General features: G+C 61.8%; 2 protein-coding genes across 6 annotated transcripts in view; one reads left to right on the top strand and one right to left on the bottom strand.

Moving 5' to 3' along the window:
* Positions 1–398: 398 nt before the first annotated feature.
* KCTD10 (potassium channel tetramerization domain containing 10) lies at positions 399–17,633 on the bottom strand. 4 transcript variants are annotated; one of them, XM_074295485.1, is made up of 7 exons: positions 17,497–17,633; positions 13,089–13,302; positions 7,357–7,526; positions 6,568–6,654; positions 6,303–6,355; positions 5,361–5,556; positions 399–4,150 (listed from the first exon to the last, which is right to left on the bottom strand). In XM_074295485.1, the coding sequence occupies exons 1-7, from the start codon at positions 17,497–17,499 to the stop codon at positions 3,932–3,934; spliced, it is 942 nt and encodes a 313-aa protein (XP_074151586.1). In that variant the 5' UTR covers positions 17,500–17,633; the 3' UTR covers positions 399–3,931. The 4 variants fall into 4 exon arrangements, with proteins under 4 accessions (XP_074151586.1, XP_074151577.1, XP_074151595.1 ...); XM_074295476.1 differs by having other exon boundaries at positions 1,776–4,150; positions 6,568–6,657; XM_074295494.1 differs by having other exon boundaries at positions 1,776–4,150; positions 6,568–6,657; positions 13,089–13,298; positions 17,497–17,609.
* Positions 17,634–17,709: 76 nt separating this feature from the next.
* Positions 17,710–22,711, top strand: part of UBE3B (ubiquitin protein ligase E3B) — a 36,346-nt gene continuing 31,344 nt past the window's right edge. Inside the window, exons 1-4 of one of the 2 annotated variants that reach the window (XM_074295444.1) lie at positions 17,710–17,877; positions 20,568–20,673; positions 21,757–21,927; positions 22,168–22,291. In XM_074295444.1, the coding sequence (XP_074151545.1) occupies positions 21,767–21,927; positions 22,168–22,291 (285 nt within the window). In that variant the 5' untranslated portion in view covers positions 17,710–17,877; positions 20,568–20,673; positions 21,757–21,766. Of the gene's footprint in view, positions 17,878–20,567; positions 20,674–21,756; positions 21,928–22,167; positions 22,292–22,711 lie in introns of those variants that run through there. The other variant, XM_074295451.1, reaches the window with a different exon arrangement.

Here is a 22,711-nt window from a genome sequence, read left to right as displayed (position 1 = left end):
GGGACAGAGACCACGCTGGAAATATGGGGTAGGGATGAGGCGGCTGAATACAGTCGGACAATTAGTAAGAAAAGGAAATCTTACAGAGCTGCAAAAATGGAGTTTTAGGCTTTAAATAAATGGAGCTCAGAACACTTGAGGAGTTGCTTAAATAGCTCCTCGGAAGGCTATTTCCATAGTCCCAGCTCTCGTCGGAAGGCAGGGGTTGGGTAAAATCTACCAAGGATGTGATAACATGGCAGATGTTGATGTCTTTTGCTCCTTTACTACAACGTGTTTTGAACCAAGACTCCCAAATGGCCTTGCACCAAACCCCAAAGCCTCTGAGATAGTAGAAAGCAGACCCTGGCTTCGATGGGCTTGAAACAGCTAGAAAACAGGGACCAGACAGCTGTATGTACAAGTCCTTTATATCATTTTTATTCTGCAGATAGATTTATGTATAGACAAATGCTTGTAACTCAAACACTGAATATTTCTAAAACAAAACACAACACAAGCATTTTATGCATAGCTTTAAGGGCCACACAATTAGTATGAGACATCTGGATGTGCACAAGTGATATTTTTGGTGACTCTAGTTAAAAGTGAGGATTTCACTCTACAGGAGTTGAATCTCGCCCGTTCTCCCCTCCACAGTCCTGGTCCATGAGGTGCCCATGGCTCAGATGTGATCCATGAATGCTCAGGGTTTTCAGGATCTGTCAGTTTTTTTCCAAGGATACAGAAAACATGTGTCAGAAAAGACTGGATGAAGAGCTAAAGTGACCATCGTGCTCCCACATGGCTCCGAAAGTCCACTCTTGTGGGCAGCGTGACAGCGATTGAATGTCTTGAGCACGGGATGCCGGTGGCCAGAACCACGTCTCCCGGAAACAGCAGTCAGGGTGCTAAGAGCAGCAGTAATTGTGACCCCCAACTCTTTTCAAAGCTGTGTGAAACCCATTAATTTTTGGAACTGTGCAATAAAAGGACTAAGTGTTAGGCTGACCTTTGACCTCCCTGAAGCAATCGACATTAACTTTTAGACTCTTAAGAGTTGCCAGAAAAACAGCCGCCAGTCTGGCCGAATCTAGGGTCTGGCTTCTCGTCCTTCCGCTTGGGTTAGATCAGAGCTTAAGAAACGCTTCTTGAATTTTGTCAAGTGAACAGCATCGCTCATTTTAAGGAACAGAAACATAAGTTGGAGTTCAGGGGGTGATGGAAAAACCCATCCCAGCTGGGAAGCAGACGGGCACCCCCTTTTGTGTCTGCCCCATCTGGATGGGAGAGCTCTAACGGCAAACTCTCGATTCAGGATGGTCAATGAGCCAAAACACTGAATGTTTAATTCAAAGTTCAATTTGCGGAGGGAACAATGTGATCTTGGAAAGGTCTGGACTGCTTCAGCAATCGGGGGATTCCCTCGGGGCTCACTAAGTGCACCCGTTCTAAGGACAGAGTTGGGGTGACCACGGGCAAGGGGGAGGGGGTTCTCATAGAACCATGATTTGTCTTTTTTGCCACAAAGGGCCAGAAATGGGTAAAATCAGTCATGACGTGATAGAGGAAAGGGAGTGTGTGGTTCCAGCATCATTGGGTTGGACTACAGCTTTTTTCTTGGCGGCTTCTCAGCCCCGAGAAGACAGACTCGGGGTCCCTATGAGGTCACTTTGGGCTATAGTAGCACATCAGCCTTGGGACCGTCTGGTCTTCCCCTAAGCTGAGCCATTCCTGTGGGTGTACATAAGGGGGACCGCGACAGACGGATAAAGCAAATTGTCAGAAACCTCGTCTTGACTGTGGAAATACTAAGAATTCCCAGGTTTTATTATGTGAATAAAAAATTCTAGATTAATAAAAATCTATCTTTGAAGACTAATTCATTGTACAGTCACTTCTCCAGTCCTATGGACACGTTCGTGGCCTAGCCACGTTCACGATGCTTTATTGTGGTACAAGGTGACCTGATTCACAGTCAGCCCATGGGGTCTCAGAGGACTTAGGGGGGAAGCTTAGACCTCTATCACACAAAGTTCTTTCACTTTTAGGGAAAAGATCCTTGCAGGGGCCTGACTGACCGAATCAGGAACACTTTGCACAAAGCCCCGATCTCAGCCTTAGGCTGATGAAAACATGGAGAGGCTCAGAGGGGCCCGGCTGATCTGCTGATCTCTCTAGGCTCGAGGACGGTAACAGAGGACAACGTAACAGCGTTTAAAAACCCGCTCCCGGGCGCAGCCCCGCTGAGAGCGTATGGCTTAAGTCACAAGAAGCCGCTCAGGACACAGACTCACACAAACACCTCGTCAGGTGACGGTCGGACTTGCCACAACGAATGCTTTGGTATCGACTCCAGCGTCCCCTCGGGCCTGTTCTTCCACTCACATCCCGAGTCTCCCCGTCAGCGTCCACATCACCTCCCGTTCCCTCGTGGCAGAGAGACAGTGGGGAGGTAGCCGCACGGCCCCACACACACACACCCACAGCCCGGGGGGCTCCGGGGCCCCGAGCCACAGACTCAGTCACACAAACACGTGGCGGGAGGAGACACTTCCAAGCCAGTCTGCCAAATGAGAGCAGCCAGAACCACCTGTGACGACCGGGAGCTGCAGCCCGGGGACGAGGACCAGAACCCCGATAGGAGCAAGTAAAGGCAGAAGACCCGGGTTCGAAGCCAGATTTGGGTCATGGAAAATGGGGCTGCTGATAGTCAGTCACATTCATCCCTGGAGGTTGGGGTATAGAAAATGCTACAGAAACATGAGTTCTGAGGGGAGGGCGTCCCCCTGGAGAGTCTGAAGCTTCTCCTTGGAGCCCCTGCCCTGGGGTGGGGGTGGGGAGCAGGAGAGGGCCACAGAAATCATCTCTGCGACAACCCTGACTCAGAAGAAGCCCCTCTGTAGTCTGCACCTCTTAGGGGTATGGGGGGAGGGGGAAGGGCAGAAGGCAAAGTGCTGCTGGACAGAGAGCTGGCCTCAGAACCAGCAAAGACTGGGGCCCGAGGCCTGGCCCCGCAGGAGGGCGACCGAGCACTTGGTGATGGAGGCAACTCTAGGACAGTTAATGGCTGACTAAGTGCCGACCAGCAGTTGGGAGAGAGACCACCCCGGGAGCTCCCGAGACCGGCAAAGACTCAGGCCTCCCCCCCCCCCCCGCTGGTCCTGTGGCGCCCTCAAAGCAGGAAAAGGAGAAGGGAAGTGGAGAACACGGCCAGACACTGGGGACCCCTTGGCCCAAAGACCGGCTGCTGTCCTGTCTGTGATGTGGATCAACCTGAGGGGATCCGGGGGGCCCATCGCCACATAGGGCAAGCCCCCCACCCAGGGGACCGAGACAAGGAGCTCGTGGTGCTTCAGGAGGCCCCCAGGGGCCCAGACGCTCCCAGCCACGTCCTTACACTGAGGGGCTCGTTTCCTTGGCCACAAGATGCACGTGATTGCTTTTTAAAAACTCCCTCGAGAAGAGTTTGGGATTTTTGCCCTATGGCCACGGAAATCCTGCATGAGGCACCTGGGGATTCTCCCTTGTGAGGGGCAGGGCCTTGGGGTAAGCTAAAGGCCGCACTCTGCCTCTGAGTGGGCCCAGCGCAGGGTGGCCTTGGGGCCGGACTTCCACGGCACGGGCGGCCAACGCACAGGAGGGAGCCACCAGGGTCAGGGCTGGGCCCCGGAACCCCCAGAAATAAATACTGAAAACAAAAGTTCTTCCTCCTGAGGACCAAGGGGACCCCCCCCCAACTCGTTCACGTTCGGGGAAAGAGGGAAAATGAGGGATGTGGCCTGAGCGGTGCCAGGGGCTGCGTCCCTGTGACAGAACCAGTCACCCTGCCAGGAAATATCAAAATAACCACCTGCTTTGTTACAAAATACCGTCCCCGCCTGGACGCTCCGCGTGCGGCCCGGGCGCTCGGGGCAGGCTCTGCGAGCGGCCCGGTGGGCCGCCGCTCCGCTCACTGGTGCAGGTGGGCCCGGTCATCGGGGCGCTTGATGTGGATCCGGCGCACCCGCTCAATCCTCTCGCGCTCCTCGTCCTCGTCCAGGTGGTGCGAGCGGCCGGCAGCGCCCCCCGTGGCCTCCAAGAGGGCGTTGTCGGGGCCGCGGCCATCCTGAGCCTCATATAGCAAAATATTCAGGGTCTCCTCGTAAATGCGGGCCTCCGGGAACTCCACCTGCATTCCCAAAAAAGGGGATCAGTCCCTCAAACCCACAACTCTCCGGCCCCAGACCCCCCGGCTCGGCTCCACAGGCCACTGCGGCTGCTTGGAGGGGAGGCCCTCCCCCTGTCCTCAGCCACAAACCAGAGATGAGGTTGGTGTGGGGGTGGGGAGGCACAGCATAGGGAGCGGGTCATGGCGCTGTGGGCATTCAGGAGTGTCTCCGAAGGTGCCGTGAGCTGATGCGGAGCAGGGACAGGAACACGGCAAGGCTCCTGGTAACACAGAGCCACAGCACGGAGGCAAAGGTGGGGAACTGTGGGGGAGGGGATCAGCAGGAAACACCCTCGAGAAGACCCCAACCACAAACAAGTCGGCCAAGCTCCCTGAACCTCAGTTTACTCTCCTGTAGTAACAGGACCCGCTCCTCAAGGTCGCATGCAGGGAATGGAAAGCCACAGAAGCGTCTGCGCCCTTGGCCCATCCCCCATACACTCCAGGAGACCTTCCAAACCCGCCCAGAACATGATGATTTGGGGCTTTCCTCTAGTCTGGGGCCTGAAGACGGGGCCACAAAGACCGTCCGAAGGAACACTGACGCTTTGGAGCCCCAGTGCCCGGCTTAACGGACGCGCCATTGCCTGAGTGTAGGGAAGCGCGCTTGCTGCAGGGAGCGGGACTAACTGTGCGCTCCCACCCGGCTTTCTGGGGGGCAACTTTTCTTACAACTAATGGGAAATGAACAGCACCGGCAAGTACCCAGAACCCTCTGCTTCCCAGCAGCGGATAAGAGGCCCGCTCCCTGCACCCCTGACCTGCTCCTGGGGAGAGGGAGGGGACCAGAGGCCTCGCCCAGCTGACAGGGAGGGGCTGGCTGGGCACCAGGCACCCCCAACAGGGGGCGCTACTGTCCCCATTGTGCAAATGAAGGGGCTGAGAGTGATGGAGGCCAGTTGAACCTTGCTCTTTCTCCTCAATTCTTTCCTTCTCCATTTCCCTCTTTATTTTCTCTCCCTTCTCTCCCATCTCTCTTTCTCCCCAAATTCTCTCCATCTCTCTGTCTCTGTCCCCTCCCTCAGGTCTGTGGCTCCCCTTCACCTGAGCGGGAGCCCTCTCACTCCGGCTCGGGCCTGGCCCTAAGTGACCGATGACCAAAGTGGCACCGAAGCTGGGAGGGGGCAGGGGGTGGCGGGAAGGGCCACGGGCGCCCGGCCCGGCTCACTACCTTGGTCTGCTTCTTCTCCGTGGCATAGACGATGGAGGTGCAGCAGACTTCTGCAATCTTCCGGCCCTGACCGTAGAAGGACCAGCAGCAAATCTCGTCGCCGATGACGTCCTTGATGAATAGGACCCTCCCGTTGAAGCGCAGCGACAGCTTGTCAAACAGCTCGATGTTTTTCAACATGTTGTCATCAGAATTGCTGCAAAGACAGACAGCCCACATGGTGAAGCGCGCCCAGGAACCGCGGCCAGGGCGGGCACAGGGCAGCGAGCTGCAGAACGGCGGCCTTCTCAGACGCCCGGCCGAGGACCAGGGGGAGCAAGGCTCAGAGAAGGCCCCGCCTGGCGGCTCGCGGCCATTGGTGGGTCGGTTGGAGTCCAGTTTTCGCAGTCTCCGTGAGAGCAGAAAGGCTCAGGGAGAAGGTGGCCGAGTGCTCCTCAGGGAGCCCCCGCTGTGTTCCCTGGCTCAGGAGGTGCCAGGCAGGGCCCGGAGGACTCACCAGGATGCCCAGAGAGGGCTCAGCTCAACACTCAACAGTCGCCTGTGCCTCATGCAGAGAGAACCAGGGGGACCTGCCTCCCTTCCCCCGTGGCCTTTGGGGGTGGGGTGAGGAGACAATCAGGCAGAATGTCCCGGGGTACACGAGCCCCCCCCCCACTCACTGGGGCAGTGCGGCCTCTGGGTGGGTTTTCTCTTAGAACAGAAGCAGTCCCACCTTTGGGCTGGCTCCCCACCCCCCCCAACTCCCCAGGCCCAGGTCAGTGCAGGAGCCGTCTCCTGCGAGTCCCTGCTGCGGCTTCTCCGGAGATGCCCTTAGCACTCCAGCCCTCCAGGGGGAGCCCCGAGGATATATCTGGTCTGACTAAGCAGGACCCCTGGCCCCTTAGGGTGTGAGTGTCTCCCGTTACCAGGAGCCTTTCTTCCTACGACCCAGCCCGGCCTCACCTGGTGTAGGAGTACTTGTTGTTGCTTCTGTTGTAGAGCAACTTCACGGCCGGCTGCAGGAGGAAAGAAAGCCCACGATGAGGGGACAGAGAAGGCAGAGCAGAACGCCGGGAGGGGACGGCTGGACGAGGGGCGCAGGCCCGAGAGTCCAGGACGCGAGCCCGATCCTCCTCTCAGATTGTGGAGCTGTGACCCCGGACAAGTGATGTCACCCCCCACAATGGGGACCACCATGGCAGGCTCTCCCCCCCCTCCAGCCCCCCACCTTGTTGGATGTGGCGATCAGCTTCTGCTCTTCCTTGGAGGAGGTGATCACAGGGACCTTGCAGAAAGGTTCATACGAGTCTTTGTTCTGCTGGGATAAAGTGTGCCCTCAGTCCGGGGTCAGCCCAGAGGCAGCCCCCTCCCACGATGACTCAGCCTGGGGAGGAGCCTGGGCTCCTTCTCTAGATGCCGGCCCTAATGGCGGGCAAAGCTCTCTATTCACCGGGTGGCTGCTGCGCAGGACGACAGCCTGGCCCCGCTGTGACCGGGCCTGGCTCCGGAAGCAAGAAAGTCCTGGGGCGATCCCAGGAGAAAGCTCTTCTGCCACCTGGGAGGTCCCCCCAGGGAGGGGCTCCCATAAACCTCTGCAGGCCATTGCTCAGTCAGGACCTCCCCATGGGGGAGCCGGCTGGCCCCTTTCCCCTTGGGGTTCTGGCCCCCACTGGCCCCACAGCTTCCCCCTTAGCAGAACCAGGCTCCCCCCTCCCCCTGGGCCGTGGAAGAGGGAGGAACACCAGAGGCTCTGAGAAGCTTGGAGAGGGCTGACCTCCATCACAGGCAAACTCCCTGAGGGCAAGACCTGGCTCTTGCCTGTTCCTGCATTCTCAGTGAAGGGCACAGAGCTTGGCAAACAGCAGACGCTCACTATTTACTAAACGTGAGGGTCTGAATGTGCCCCTGACTCCCGAGGGGGGTCATCTAAAGCCCTTGGGTCACCCAAGCCAGCCCAGTCAAGGGGCCCGAGGGACGGCAGGCAGGGCCATGTGGGAGGGGAAGGCCAGGCACCCACCTGCAAGGCCGCCAGGCACTCGTCCACCAGGCCCTGGACCAGGTAGTACTTGGCCTCGGCCAGGAGCTCCTCCACCTCCCGGCGGCTCTCGGGCAGTGGGACGGCCCCATCCCGGAGGTAGTTGAGGATCGTGCCAAAGTGCTTCCCACACCGGTCGATGAGGATCCAACCTGTGCGCCAAGAGGGCAAGAAGGGAGCCGTGAGAATGGGGGCAGACGTGCCTGAGATGCCATCCTCCTGGCCACTGAGGGGCTGGGGGCTAGCTGGGGGTGAGAGGGCACACCCTCGCCGCCTGGGACAGGAGGAGATCACCTGTGACCTCTGGACCCCGATCCCTGGATCTCCCGCAGCCACAGCGGACCCCAGAGGAAAGGTGGAGCTTCGCCCCTGCCCAGTGGGGGTGAAGGGGCTCGGGACTCCTGCCACCTCTGCCACGGCGCTCGCCATCCCCCCCCAGAGCCAGGCTCATAATCCTCCCATGGCACTCCCAATCCCAGGTGCCCCCCCCCGTCCCTTCCCTGCCCTTTCTGGAGTGACTAATCCTTGGTCTCAGCCTCCATGGGGCCAAGGCCTGGGTCCCCTTTTGTGGAGACCCTGAAGAGGCTCTGACAATGTCAGAATCCCTAGGAGACGGCCTGCTGAGCGAGGCGCAGTGAGCGGGCTGTGCCCGAGGCTTGGTCTGACAGCAATCCTTGGCACCCGACAAGGCCGGGTCCATCTCCTCCATGGCGGCTTACGGGCTCAAGGACCTATGGCCCTAGCCTTCATCCATTCAGATAAGGGAGCGCGTGCTCACTTTCCATGGGAAAACAGTCTTGAGAAGGGAAGGGGCTTGCAGGACTCTGAGCCAGGCCCAGCCAGAGCTCCATGACGCTCTTCCTGGCTCGTTTCCAGCCCTCGAGGGGCCCTTCTGAGCCCGTGGCACTCTAGGGTGAGCTCTGGCCACCTGCTCCCCTGCAGTGCCCGCCGGGCAAGGCCCCCGCCTGCTCGTAGCCCGTTCCCGGCCGTCCGACTGCCAGCTCTACGGGGCCCTGACTCCCAGCACACAGGGACGGCAGCCGGGAGCCAGCAGGAGGTCGGCGCGTCGGGCTCCGGCCCAAGAATGCATCAGGAAATGCTTGTGGTGAAGGAGTCATATTTTGGACAAATAAGGGAAGAGGAGGCTTCAGCTCACACCGGGGGGCTCCGACCAGTGCCCTTCTAACGAGAACGTCCCGGATGGCTTGTGAAGGGGAGACCCCTCCCCCAAAGCCAGGGGCTCAGCCCAGGAAGAGCTGATTAAGCCCCTTCCCCTCGGCCCTGCTCTGCCCTGGGCGCTCGCTCTCTCCCTCTGGGAAGGAGGCCCCAAGCTTGAGCAACAGGAGAAACAGGGTGTGCAGAAGGCACCGGGGCAGGGCCAACACAAACGCCTGTGCTCGGATGGATGGGGGAGGACCCCCTGCTCAAACTCCAGATCCCCCTCAGAACGAGGCTGAAAACGCCCCAAAGAACCACCAATGATTAATTAGCTTCGCTCTGAGGTTTAAAAGTTGCTTCAGAAGCATGAGCCTGAGAGACGGGCTGTGGCCCCCATTTTCAGATGAGGAAACTGAGGCTAGACTGTGCCATGGCCCCACCTTGGTGTTTCCACAGAACTGCAAAGAAAAGCGCCCCCTGCTGGGATGCAGCTATCATCCAGAGCTGCTCCCCCTTCCTGCTAGGAAACCTCCCTGAGGTGCCTCCCCAAGATCCTTTGGGGCAGATGCTCCCCCCCCCAAGGCCTGTTCTCTCTTCACTTACCCAGAGACTCCTGGGGGTCTGGCTCTGGCTCTGCCTCCAAGGTGTTCCCCTCTTTCGGGAAGCTGGCCCGGGGGGTGAGGGGGCTCTCCCCAGAGGCAGATCTCAGACCCCACAGACCCCCAGGATGGTCTCTCTGAACAATATGCTCCCGGTGGTCCCGGATACAGACACTGCTGCTGGGCTGGTGCCAGGCCCTTCCTGAACATGGGGCCTATCCACAGGGGGGCAAGGCTCTGCCCAACAGCACTCATGGACCCCCTGGTCTGTCAGGGCCACCTCGTGCTTGGGGGCTTACTCGGCCCCCACCCCCAGAGCCTCCCAAGCACCCCTCAGCCACTTCACAGCACACTGGGGCCTTAGCCAGGCTGGGGATGCGGGGCAGGCTCGTGCTGGGCCCACAAGGCCAGGTCGGGGAGCTCCCCAGCAGGATTCTCCTCCGTGTCTCCATCAAGCCCCCCGCTGACTCAAAGGAGCAAACCCCAGAGTGGACAAAGCCTGCCGAGCGGGGCCCACCTTCCCGGGCTCTCGCCGAGGGCTCCACCCCACAGGTCCCGGGGCGCCGAGGGGAAAGCCGATCGCTCCTGCGGCCATCTGGCCGCTCCTACTAGAGCTCAGACCGGGCCCCCGGAGAGGCCGTCTACCCTGACAGCTGCGTCTGGAGCTATTTTGGAAGGCGGCAGCCTGGGCCTCAGGGGGAGGGGAGGGCCTGAAGGATGCCCACCACGGAGCCCCCAGTCCAGGCCATGCCCCTCCTCCCCTCAATCCTCCCACAGCCTCACGCTGCTGGCTTTGAGGTTTCTGCATCTGCTGAAAACGACCCCGTGGGCCAGTCTGCTCCCTCCCTGCCCTCACTTCCTAGGGGAAAAGTCCTAGAAATGGGCAGTCCTCGGGGCTAAATGCCCGACTCCTTTTAGCAAGTTCGGTCACCTGACACTGAGGAAGCAGGTGCCCGAAGCTCCAGAGCCACATTGTCACGCGTCCCTTGGGGCCCCTCCCCGGCTCCACAAATGCCCAGAGAAGAATCCGGGCAGAGGGAGACGCTGGGGGCAGATGTCTGGTGCTGGGGGGGGAGGGGGGCCATTACCAAACCCCTGGATCTGGGGCACTCTGGGCCTCTGGGAGGGGGAGGAGGACTAGGTTCAGCTGGGGAACGCTTGGGGGTGAACCCGACACCCTGAAGCCAACATTTACTGGGCCTAGTGGCGGCTCTGGGGAGTCTGTGCCAGGCAGGGACAGAGACAGACCAGAGGCTCGGGGGGGGGGGGGGGGGGCAGGGAAAAGCTGAGAACCCAGAAGAGGAGGGGGGGGACAGGAAGGGGGGTAGATTCTGGCAGGCCCAGGCTGCAGGGAGCTCAAGCAGGAGGAAGGCAGAGCAAAGATGCCCACAGGCAGGGGCTGCCACGGGGTAGGCCAAAGGCAGCTTAGGACAATGGACAGGGGCTCTGGGGCCGCCCCTCCAGGCCCCTCATTGCCAAGGCGAGGTAAACCAAGGTCCCCAGAGAGAGGCCCTCGGACTCCAGGCCCAGGGGTCTTTCCTCTGCCCAAAAGGGGTCTGGGCTTCTCTGGGCCCCATGGCTCCCCACACAGCAGACCCGACAAGCTTTCGGGGGGCCCCCCATGGGGCTGGCAGGGCCCTGAAGGCTGCCTCTGCATGGGGAAGCTGGCCCCCTTCCCTGCTTCCTTCATGGGGCCCCCTCCCCAAGTCTGGCTCTCTTCCTGCGGCCCCCAGGGTGGGGCCGGCTTATCAGATCAGGCTCATTTCCTCCCCAGGCTTTTCTCCCTGTGGGCTGGGGGCAGCGTGGCAGAGCGGAGCCCACCCCCCACCCCGCTCACAAATGCCCCTTGGTTCTGGACAAGCACAGAGAGCGGGCTGGTGCTCTGGCCCGGGTGAGTCCCTGGCAACATGCTCTCCAGGGCCCCAGACAAACACTCACCTCCGGGGCCCTGGGCCTAGGGACGGCCAGGAAGGCCGTTCATAAGAGCAGAAGCTGCCGAGAGAGCACAGAGCTGGGGGGCAGGGCTGCAGGCCCCGGGTCCCGGCTAGGCCGGAGGAAGGCCTGCACTCAGGCCCCCAGCCCTTGGCCACGACCGGCACCTGCAGCCACAAGCTCCCAGTCTGCCAGGGGACACAATGCAAGGAAGCCCTCACAAGGGGGGGTTCAGGAAGAGCCCTCCCCCCCCAAGGCGGACAGCGGCTACGTGCTGGGCGGGGCGAGTGACCAGCGGCCGTGAGGAAAGGGAAGAGCGTACGCCGGGCCTGGAGGCGGCCCAGGCAGGGGCGAGGGGGCCGGAGTTTGGCTGGCATGTGGTGGGTGCAAAGAGGAATGGGGCCGAGGCTGGCGAGGGTCCTACGGGGCACAGCACTGCCTTAGAAACGGCAGGACCCGGGGGACTTCTCGAGAGAGGGAAAGGAACTGTGGGACCCATGCTGGGAAGACTCTCCCGGAGAGGAGAACCGGGAATGAGGATTCCATGGGACGGTCATTCCGGACATTCAGGGAAAAGCGGACGAGGAGGCAAAGTGGGGCGTCAGGAGGCGCTGCCCCCTGCCTGGCGGGAGGGCGCCCAGGACCCCATGGGTGCCTGTCGTGGACGTTTCCCAGGACATCCAGCAGGCTGTGGGGGTGGGCTGGAGTTCCTCCTGGTATGCAGGTTCAGGAAACACTAGTAAAGGAGCATTAGTTAAGTGCTTAAATCAGACCCTGGGGGCAGGGAGCGGTTCACTAAATGGTGCCATGGGGCCCCTCGTGCCAGCCTGGGACACTTCCTAGCTGGGTGACCCTGGGCAACTCACTTAACCCCGTCTGCCTCAGTTTCCTCATCTGTAAAATGGCCTAGGGAAGGAAATAGCAAATCTCTCCAGTATTTCAGCCAAAAAACCCCGAATTTGGTCAAGACAAACGTTAAGCTAGTCTGGAGGCAGAAGCCCAGAACAGGAGCTCGAGGCTGAACAAGGAGGCGGACGAGGGCGCAGCGGCTCACGTCAAAAAGCAGGAGCCGGACCTCGTTATCAGAAGTGAAAACAACAGAGAAAACCCGCACAAACAGACCACGTGGGCCAGAAGCCCAGGCGGCCAGCCAATGACCGCAGCAGATCCGCAGCATCTTAGTCACGCCCCAAAGCCCTGTGTGACCTTCCAGACCTTCTCCCCCCCCCCCCCCCCCCCCGGTGTGGCTCCTAGAGGAGGCAGGTCCACGTGAGAGGGAAATCTCAGGGGATTTCAGAAGAGGGGCGAGTAATCCACGCCATTGGGGGGGGGGGGGTGTTTCAGTGTGTCTCTCTCAGGCCTGGACAACAGCCACGAGGGCAGGGGCGGTCACACCCGTGGCAGAGAGGGCAGAAGGATGATGGAGGAAGGGTCATGTAAAAATCAATGGGAACCTCGGAGAGAAAAGTGGGAGGCCCCAAAAGCCACAGTGCAAGGAGCAAGTGGGGGGCAGGGAATGTTGGCAGCTTCTTCGGGGGTCCGGCCCACAGTGGAAGGGGGGGAGGGGGTGCAAGACAACTGCCTGCAGCATGGAAGACTTGGGGGGCGGCCAAGGAAGGGGGAGATGGACAGGACCCAAGAGGAGGAGGAGATGGGAAGGAAGAGGGTCAAGAGGCGAGGCGCGCTGCTGGCTTTGGCGGGAGCCCCTACTTTGTCTGAGACGGGAACAAAGGAGGAGGAAATGGGCAGCGGCACGGCAGGGTGTGGAGACCCGGCATGGAGGCCCTGCCAAGGGCGGAGGGGGAGAGGCTGGGGCACCAGGAAGGAGGAGGGGCCCCGAGGAACAGCATGGCGTGGGACTGGAGGTCGGGGGGGTGAAAGACGACTGGGGGCAAGTTGCCGCCGGCCAGCGCCGCCCTGGCGCCCCATGTGTGGCCCCGTCCCATGCAGACCCCCATCCTGGAATCCCCCAAGCGTGCCGGGAAGCAGAGAACCCTCCCCCCGGCCCCCCCGCCCGGCTCTCACCTTCGCTGTCGGTGAGCACCTCCATGCGCCCGCTGAACATGGCCTTCAGCATGGTGTCCTGCTTGGTGAGGGTCTGCATGGTGGTGTAGTAGAGGGCCCCGCCCACGTTGAGCTTCACGTACTTGGAGCTGGGGCTGGTCCCCTTGAAGGACGTGGTCCGGGTGGCCGCCGCTGGCACTGCTGAGCTCACCACGCTTTCTCCCGACATCTCTTCCTGTCAGAGGCGGGCAGACGGTCACATGCCAGCCTCGCCAGGCCAGGGTGGCCCACGCGAGGGGCCCAGAACGTGCAGGGACCAGGCAGGCCGGCACGGGGAAAGGCCCCGGGACCCGCGCTGATGGAGGCAATCCCGGCTGCGTCCCAAGGATTGAGGACTTCTCCCACCCCCTGAGGTGACAGACGCACTCAAAAATGAACGAGCTTGGGAGACTCATGGAGACCCACGGAGACCCAGGCTGCCATTCCCAATGCTGCTGCTCCAGATCCCTGCAATACCGAGCCGGAAAGAGCCACACCAAGGCCCTGCTCTGCCACAGGAGGGCTCCAAAGCAAGCCCAGCTGCTCTCCGGCCCTCAGTTTCTCCATCTGTAAAATGGGGGCTTGGCCAGGTACTTGCTAGCTCCCTTTCTCTAAACCTCGGACCCTGTACCATGCAATCAGTCTCGCCAAGGCTCCATGTTCCCCAGCCGAGCTCACGTTTCTCCTTGTCCTGCCACGAAGAGCCAGGGAGGCCTGGGAGCCAAGCAGCCAGCCCGGGGCCCGGCAGCAGAGGCCTCCTGGATGCCCCCGTAAGTGCCGACACGGGGTGCTCTGGAGACTAAGGTCTCCCTGCCTCCCTCTGGGATCCTGAAGAACCCAGAAATGGCCCCTGTTGGGCCACGTCCCTCCTCAGAACCAATGAATCCATAACTACGGAGCACCCCATGCTTCAGGGGGACACTCTCTGCTCCTGCGGGGCTCCCCTGCCTGGGGCGGGGACAGCACAAGAAACACACGTAAAAACCAGCAGACTCACGTCCTCAGTGAGAACGAAGGGGCTCAGCATTTGGGGGAGGCCGGGAGCCCTCTGAGGTCAGTGTAAGGAGCCGGGCCTGGCCGGGCCCTGGGGAGGCCGGAGCCCGGAGAGCTCCAGAGGAGCACGAGGGAACCAGGCTGGGAGGGCGGGCCGGAGCGTGCTGAGGGAAGCGCTTGCGGCCCTGCCGGCTGACTAGGGGTGACTCTGGGGCCTCCCTCAACAGCTCCATCCCAGCCAAGGCCCCCCCCCCCATTGGGCCGCAGCCTCCCCTGCTCTCAGGTATGAGACCGCCCACCTCCTGTGGCTGGGCCCGGGCCCAAGCCCTCTCCCGCCATGGCCACAAAGCCTCGGGCCTCCCGGGCTGCCCTATGGCGCCCACGTACTTCACGCAGCTTTTCCCGCCTCTGCTGGGAGCGGGGAGACTGGGGACTTCTCGGAGGAGAGCTTCACTTTGTATCCTACTTCCCCAGCACGGAGCAGGCCCATCAGGCTCGCGGAATACAAGCCTCTCTGCTTAGCATCTGTACCTTGGCAACCTCTGGGAGGAGCGGGAGCCGCGCCCGAGCTCTGCCAGCCTGGGTCTCTTGGTGCCCACCACACGGGTCGTCACCTTTCTAACTTGGGGTGAACAGGGGCACAGAATGGGCCAGGTCGGGAATGAGAGGGCCCTCAGACATCTGACTTTACAGGTGGGGAAACTGAGGCCTAAGGAGAGAGAGTGAACTGTCCGGCTGGATGTCCCGGGGGCGGCTCCACCTCCACATAAGCCCCCCTGTTTGCTACTGAGGTCACCCCCAGCCCCCTCTCTCCATCGCCACCTTTGTCAAGGCTCCCCGCTTCCCACGCCACCCCCTCCTTGCTCTGCCCCTTCCCCTTCAGGGGATTCTCCCTAAATCTCTGGGCCGACCCCGTCACACCCAGAATCCTCTTCACTTCTGCCTGACCTTCCGTGCTCTTCACAATCTGGCACGTTCTTCCCTTTCCAAATGCTCCCCCTCCAGCCGGCCATACCCGGCAACCTGAGTCTGCTGGGAGTGCCTGGGATACCTGCCCCGGCCCATGCTCGTCCTTTCCCCACCAGCTGTCCCTCTCTCCCCTCCCCCGCAGGTCTGCTATGGGCCCAGTTGTCAGGACGCCGTCTCCTTCCCCAGATGCCTCGAAGGCAGGGGCTCCGGCACTCAGGAAGTCTGCACACGGTAGGTACTCAGTAACTGTTTGCTGAATTGGCACATACACTGGTGTCTAATTAACGCGCGTGGACTTGTCTTTTTTAAGCAAAGTCTCACTCTCAGAATTCGGTCTCTGCTCCCCCTCCCGCCCATGCCCGTAAGAGGAAGTCTTTCCCGTTTAAGAGCCGGCTCCCGGAGCCGTTCCAAGTCGAAGGGCCCTGACCTAGATTCTCTCGGCTCCAGAGCTGGCAAGAAAAGCGGGAGAACCTTCCAAAGTCCGCAGGTCAGTTTGCCGAGGGCTCCTCGCTCCTTCAGGGATCTGACCTCATTATTTAAGTGGCCGCGAAGGACGGACTGGGACCGATGGAGGGGTATCGGTTACTGCTCGTCCCCAGGAAGCCTCGTTTATTCCAATCTGAGGGCGGGCAGACCCCCCTTCCCTGATTGCCCCCCCCCCCCCCCCCGGTCGTGCTTTAACTGCGTGGTAACTAGCACCAGGGCCTGCCCTCCCCCGCTCCAGGACTCCTAAGCCTTACACCCGGGGCACCCTCCCCTCAGTCCGGCGGGGCGCTCCCAGGCGAGGCGAACGCCCCCTTACTTCGGGAGCCCCACCCCCACGCCAGGATCACTCCCCAGCCTGCCAGACGCTCTGGGCTCCCGGACCGGAGAGTTCCCGGGGCGTCTCTATCAGCCACGGAGCCTCCTGGCGAGCGTCCCTTCCAGAGCCGGAAATTCGACTCTCTGTGGCACCCGACACCCCCACTATCAGGAGACGCCCCCCGTCCCCCTCGAGGGCACCAGCTGCTTCTGCGCGCCCGAGCCGGCACCGGCCCCTCCCCACATGCCAGCCGCGGCCCCCGCCCCTTACTCTCCCCCCTCCAGTCCGTGCTTCCCTCAGCCACCAAAGTGAGCCGCTCCTCTTCCCTCCAGCGCTGCGGAGGCTCCACGTCCTCCCCGCGCTCCAGCCGACGTGCTCCATGCCCCCCCCCAGATCCGGACCCCGGCTGCTCCTGACCAGAGCGCTCCCAGCGTCTCCCAGGCAGGAATCCCCGCGGCCTCAGTGGGAGCCTCGGTTTGTTCCACTCGGCCCCGTGGGCGCCTGCGCCCCCCATCTAGACCCACTCCCCGGGAGCCTGTGCCTTCCTCAGGCCCCAGCACGCAGGGCACAGGGTTAGTCAATGAGCCACAAAGGGTTTCGTTATAAGATCCCCCGAAGGCCGGGCAGAGACCCTTGGGGTCAGTGCCAGGGGAGGGGGAGACCCTGCCAGGGCAGCCACTGCAGGGCAGGCGGCCCGGGGAGCTCCCCCCCCCCCCCCCCCTAGTCACGGCCACCAGAGGTGCGCAGAGACGAGGCAGGGGGTCCCTGGGGGGGGGGGGCAGAAATCCCCTCCCTCACGGGAGGACCAGGATCAGGACACAAGGAGGAGAATGACTGCCCCCCCACTGGTTTCAGGTTCTCCCTGCCCCCACCCTGAGAGGAAAGGCTCCCGCTGCCCTGGGCGGCTGCTCTCCGGGAGCCCCTGACCCCCGCCCCCCCAGCTCCTGGGGCACCGAGTGCTCGGCTCACCCAAGGAGGGCGCCCAAGGGTCCTCCCGCACAACCCCCCCCCCCCAAGGAGACAGGGCGGGCCCAGCCACAAGGAAATCCCGAGAAAGGAAGGGACCGCCCTGCTGCTGCTGCTGTCTGCAGGGGACGGGAGCTCCCAAACGCCCTTTTACACCAGGCCCAGGAAGGGCGGTGACTGGCCCGGGGTCATAAAGGTGCAAGGAACCCATTTTCCGGATGGGGAAACTGAGGCCGCAAAGCTGCACTTCCGCCCGAAGTGATAACCACGCGATCCTCCGAGCACCACAGGCTCACCACCCCCTCACGCCCCATTTTACAGATGGAGAAACTGAGGCCCAGAGGACTGACCTACGTCACTACGGTCGCAATTCTATGGGGGGAGGGGAGGCTGGGACGTCTTCTAGACCCTTCCCTCACGTTACCCCAGAGGAGACCGAGGCGGAGGTCGGACTCCGCGGCTCCGCCCCCCGGCCCTCCTCCGCGCCCGCGGCTTCCTCTCCCAGCCCGGCATTTTCGGGGCGTAGGCGCAGGGGCGCGGCGCCCCCCGGCCCCCCGCCTCCCCTCGAGGCGCTCCCCCGCGGCCCTGCCCTCCTCCCGGGCCCCTTCGGCCCTCGCCCCCCCGGCCCGGCCCCCCCGGCCCGGCCCGGCCTTCGCTCACCATGAAAAGCCCGAGGACGCCGGAGCCGCCGAGCCGGGACCGGGGCAGCTAGGAAAGAGTTGGCGCAGGCGCACGGGGCCGAGCCGGGGCGAGCTGGGCGGGGCCGAACGGGGCGGGGCCGTGACTTCCGCTCCAATGACGGCCCCCGCTTCCGCCCCGCAAGGTGCACGCGGCTCAAGCCTCCGTCGCACGCTGACTTCCGGCGCCCTCTTTGCGCTCCGGGCTGCTCCTCGGAACGTCCGCGGGTCAGGCCGCGTTTCCGGTCGGAACGCCGAGGGACGGCCCGGGGGCAGGATGGCGGCGCGGCCTCGGCCGCTGTCCCGGGCCCGGCGGAGCGCGGGGGAATCTGGCTGAGGCGGCCCCGGCCCCGACCGCGAGCGGGTAAAGGCGCGAGGCGGGAAGGTGGCGGCCGGGTCCGCGGGGGGCGGGGCGGCGGGAGCGCGTGCGGGGCGGAGAAGGGGGGAGCGCGTCGTCGTTGTTGTTGTTGTTGTCGTCCCTTGCTGTGCCCTGGCCGCGGCCTGTGAGAACCGCTGGAGGCCCCGCGGCCTCGGCGCCGCCCCGAGCTCCCTCCCGCCCCAGCCCTGTTCCAGCCGGGGAACCGAGGCCCCGGCCGCCACGTTCGCGGACTCTCCCGATAACTGGGCCCCGCGGGGGGGAGCCCCTGTCAGGCTGCGGCGCCCCCTCGCGGCCCCTCTCCCGCCTCTAATGCGCCCTGGCGTGCACTCGCTCATTCATTCCCCCTTTCGCGCTGGGCTCACCCGGATCTGAAGCAGGCCGGGCCGGTGCGCACTTATTAAGCCCCTGCTGTGTGCCCGGCCCCGCGTCCAGCGCCGGGCATAGCAGAGAGTCCGGGGAGACCATGGGTCTGGTTGGCACGGGGCGTCAGACTGGAAGCTGGGGGAGGGCGGCGCCCCTTCCGGTTGCCATTGGTTACTGAGCTCCCGTCCATTCCCTTGGGCCTGGCCGGCCCGTCTCTGGGGAGGGCTGTGCGCCCCGGAGCCAGCTGCTCATTTGTTTATTTATTTACATGGGGGTCTTCCCTGGAGGCCGGCCTGGCGGGGGAGGGGGCGTCACCAGTGCTTGGCGGCACTCACTCCCTAAACGTCAGTTACCGCCCCCTTGCTGTGAGGCGGCCCCAGCCGTCAGCGCCCTTCTTTTCCGCCCCCCCCCCATCCCCGTCTGACCCGTGACCTTCCGCGAGCCCTCGGCTGGGGTCTGACGTACCCCTCCCCCGCTCCAGCGGCCCTTGCGAATATCCGGGACTTTACCAGAGAGATCCGGCCGGAGGAGAGCCGGGCCTGGGATTGGGCTCCTCTGACGGGTCTTTCCAGAGGCGCGCGCCCTGTGGTGCCCGCCGAGGGCGTGGGCGGTCCCGAGTCTCGGTGTGTCCGTGACTGGGAGGTGAGGCAGCATCCGAGGGGCGGACCGTGGTGGGAGCCGGGCCGGGAGCAGGCTAGCCCTGAATGAATGAATGGAAAAGCTGGGAGTGCTCCTGCTACACCCTGCACAGAGCCGGCCGGCCATGCTTGGCACAGGATAGACCCCGGGCGGTGTCAGCGTTCCACTGGTAGGTGGCGGGAGCTGGGCCCGTGACCCCGGGCAGATGGGGCCCTCCAGGCTCCAGTACGGACCAGATCTCCAGGAGCCCTCTTAGCTCTAAGCTGGCATCCCCCCCCCCCCATTTAGCTGCTTTGAATAAATTTGCATACGCCTCTACCTGTGTAACTTTGTCCTTTGCGCTGGTATCTCTCTGTGGCTAGTACAGCGTCTGAGGCGCAGTAAGCGCTTCATTAACGAGCGTAGCTGAACCGTAGGCCCTCGTTGCATGAGCCTGCGTCTCCTCCTTTGTGAAGAGAGAAAATATTCCTTCCTCAGGGGCTTCTTGCCAGGATCCCGCGAGATAATGTGAAGCTGGGGCAGCTAGGGGGCGCAGTGGAAGTCGGGGACCCGGGTTCCAGTCCTGCCTCAGACCCCTTACACAGTCAGTGTCGGTTACCTGTGTCCCGCCCCTCACGTAGTAGGTGCTTTTGGAGACTTGGCTCTTGGAGCAGCCTCAGTGGGGGAGGGGGGAGAAGCCTTTCTCCCGTCATCCTGAGGGAAGGGCCGGGCGCTCCTGGTGTCAGAGCTGGGGGGCAGGGGGATCTCTGGGCGCAGGGGGTCAGCTGAGGATTTGCCTTCCCCCGAGGAGGCGCGTATCTCCCTCCTCCTGCTTTGCCATCGCTGAGGAGCAGAACCCCCCCCCCATGTTTCCACATTTCTCCAAACTAGCGGGGGCCTTCCCCTGGCAAAGTCTGTCCTTCGGGCCTGTTTGGCTTTTCGTTTGGCTTTATTGTAACTTTACTTCCTTTTTCAGTCCACCTCCCCCCCAAGCGTCCCTTTTAACAATTCGAGATTATTTTAATAAGTTAAAAAACTAAAGAGAACTTTTAAGAACTAAAACTGTTTTAAAAAGACCAGTCGTCTCGTCAAATACCGGCCCCCTTTAAACCAGGAATCCTGTTGAAATCCGGCCCTGATACGTGTCCCAGAAGTTCATGAAAAGGGTATCGGGAGCTTTCTTCTCCGCCTCGGCCGGGAGAGAAGGTTGGGGGGGAGGGGCGCGGGAGGGCAGAGAGGAGCCCTGGCACTTAGTCACGGAGGGCCTGGGGCGCCCGGGCCCGCTCTGGGTGGAAAAGGCGGTTCTCAGAAGTGCTTGAGTTGTTCCACTTTTCCTTACTACGTGGGGAGAGGCGCGGGGTGGTGGGGAGAGGCGCGGGGTGGTGGGCGCTGGAAGCTCCTTGGTACAAACCAATGAAAAGCATCCTGAGGAACACTGGAAGCCCCGGGCTCCTGTCCTGCCTTCTCAGCCCTGTGACCTTGGAGAAGTCGCTTTCATTCGGCGTCTCGTCCAAGCCCCGTGAGGCGGCTGAGGCTGGAGGGAGAAAGTCCCGGCCTCGGGGGGTCCTCTGAGGACTTTCTCCCTCCCAGAGCTGTCGGGCGGGGGCCTCGGAGCTCTGCCGACATGGGAGTTCTTGGGGAGGCAGGAAATAAAGCAGCCAGTCAGCTGGGGCCTCTTCCTTTGCTTTCTCTAGTCCGAGAAGATAGACTCCCGAGAAAGTGAGATGCTGCCTTAAGTGTCGAGCCCCGCTCTCGATTGGATGATCAGCTGGTGTTTCTGCAGGAAAAGCAAATCCTCAGGTGAGTCGGCCGCGTGTGGCCGGGCTCCGTCCTGCCGGGAGGGCTCCCGTTGCCGGCCGCCTCCGTGGGCAGGGGCGCTTCCTAAAACGAGGGGGGGGGGTTGTGTGTGACGTTCTCTTCTCTAAAACACGGTCGTTCTCTTGGGGAGCTTCCGGAGGCAGCCTGGCCTTAGTTCGGTTTCAGTAACTGCCTCAAACGCAGCCGGGGGTTAAAGTGCAAACCTTGGTTCTGAGAGCTCTTGTCCCAGTGTCCACCAGCGCCAGGGTGGGCGTGGGAATGACTCGGCTCTGACTCTCTTAGAGTGGGGATTGTGGATCTCCCGGAAGTCCGCGAGTGGGCTCGTCCTCTCCTCCTCGTGCATCTCTCTAAGGGTGAACCCGTGAGCGAACGAACTCCTTTAAAGTGCGCACTGAGCGCATCAGGACCTTGTCTCAAGTTCTGGCCCGTGACATCTCCTTGTAGGGCCAGGTCACTCCTCCTGAGCCACGCTGAAGGAGACGACTGTGTCTCACCCATTCCACTGCCTGGCACCTCGTAACAATCCTCACAGTGCTGGTTATTGCCCCATGTGACGCCCAGCCCTTCTGGCGTGATTCAGGTGGTGGCTTCTGGCCCCTGGGTGCCCAGGCGGCTCTGCACCCAGTTCTCCCTGCACCCGCGGCTTTGCCTCCAGGCTTCCCTCAGGTGGGAAAGGTGCGCAGTGTTTACAAACAAAGGAAGGCGGCAGGGAGATGTAATAAAAAAGAAAAGGACGGAAGAGCTGGAGCCCCTCCGCGTCCCGCCTTGCCTGGGTCCCTGAACCTTTGGTTCGTTGAGAGGAGCCACGCCGCGGTTTGGACCACACACAAACGGCTCGTGAAGAGGTTCTCCAGGGCCGGCCCTCGGCAGCCACAGACCAGGAGGCTCACCTCTCAGAGTGGCTGAAGTGGGGTTCGAATCCAGATCTCCAGCACTCTGCCTTTCACAGCCGTTAAAGGGGACCCTCTGGTCCTGTGCCCTGGGTGCCGTGGCCGCCTCGGCTCCCTGACTCCCTGCCGGGCCGGCCGTGACCATGCGTTCAGGTTCCCCTTTGGTTCGTTGCAGGTTCTTAGCCATGTTCAGCACGTCCCAGTCGTCCCGAGCCCAGTTCCTGGACAAAGCCCGTCAGGCCAGGGAAGAGAGGCGGGGACAGAAGGAGAAGGAGCGGGCCGCGGTGCAGATACAGGCCCTGGTGCGCAGGTTTCTGTGCAGGTGCCGCTTGCAGAGAGACATTAGGTGGGTGTCGGCCGTTCGTCCGCGGCCTCTGCCCCTGCTCCCTCGGGACTTTCACCTGAGTCCATTTTGGCTCTCAGCCTGAGCTCCAGGGGACCTGTGGAGGCTCCCCCCGGCGCCATGTTCCTGCCCACTGTTGGTCCCAAAGCCCGCCTGCCAAGCCCTGGCAGAGAGATGGGGCAGATGCCTTCCCCTGACAGTGACAGGGCCTTCTCAAACACCTCTGTTTTCTTCCTCTCCTAGGAAAGAGATCGATGAGTTTTTTGACTCAATTGATCCAACTGGAGCCAATAAAAGAAGTGCGCTTTCTCTTTTTAAGATTGCCCGGAAGCTGCTGTTTATATTCAGAGCTCGAGAGGATGAGCTGGTAAGGCGGCTTCCCTGCCCTGCACGCACCCTTATTCTGTGTTCACCATCGGACACTGGACGTCGTCCACGACTGGACCCTCTCCTCCCACCCTTCAGCCTTTGGCCTTGAACCTTTTTTCATCACCACCCCTGATCAGTAAAAAGAAAACCCCCAAACTTTAATCCCTCATTGTCTCTATCTGGTAATTACGTGCATTCTAAAACATAGGCCAGATAGTGGAATAAAAGGAGATAAAAACTGAATAACGTGGTTTCCTAGAAACAATGGGGAACTCCTGGAGTTTATTCACAGGGAGTGACATCCCAGCTCCAGCTGGTTAATCATCAGTCTTTGGGATTGTCCCATGATCCCCTGGGAGACATGGCCCAATTTGGAGACCCCTGTGTTAGATGCCTGGTTTATTTGAGAGCTCAGATC

This window comes from Sminthopsis crassicaudata, chromosome 1 (genome assembly GCF_048593235.1).
Source record: "Sminthopsis crassicaudata isolate SCR6 chromosome 1, ASM4859323v1, whole genome shotgun sequence".
Classification (NCBI taxonomy): Eukaryota; Metazoa; Chordata; class Mammalia; order Dasyuromorphia; family Dasyuridae; genus Sminthopsis; species Sminthopsis crassicaudata.
This window is presented reverse-complemented; position numbering and strand designations above follow the sequence as displayed.

What these genes read in the sequence shown, in the direction of transcription:
- KCTD10 (XM_074295476.1), bottom strand. An exon ending in TGATCGCCACATCCAACAAG is followed by an intron (nt 6,356 to 6,567) that starts GTGGGGGGCTGG and finishes TTCCTCCTGCAG; the next exon opens with CCGGCCGTGAAGTTGCTCTA. An exon ending in CGGAGAAGAAGCAGACCAAG is followed by an intron (nt 4,151 to 5,360) that starts GTAGTGAGCCGG and finishes TTGGGAATGCAG; the next exon opens with GTGGAGTTCCCGGAGGCCCG.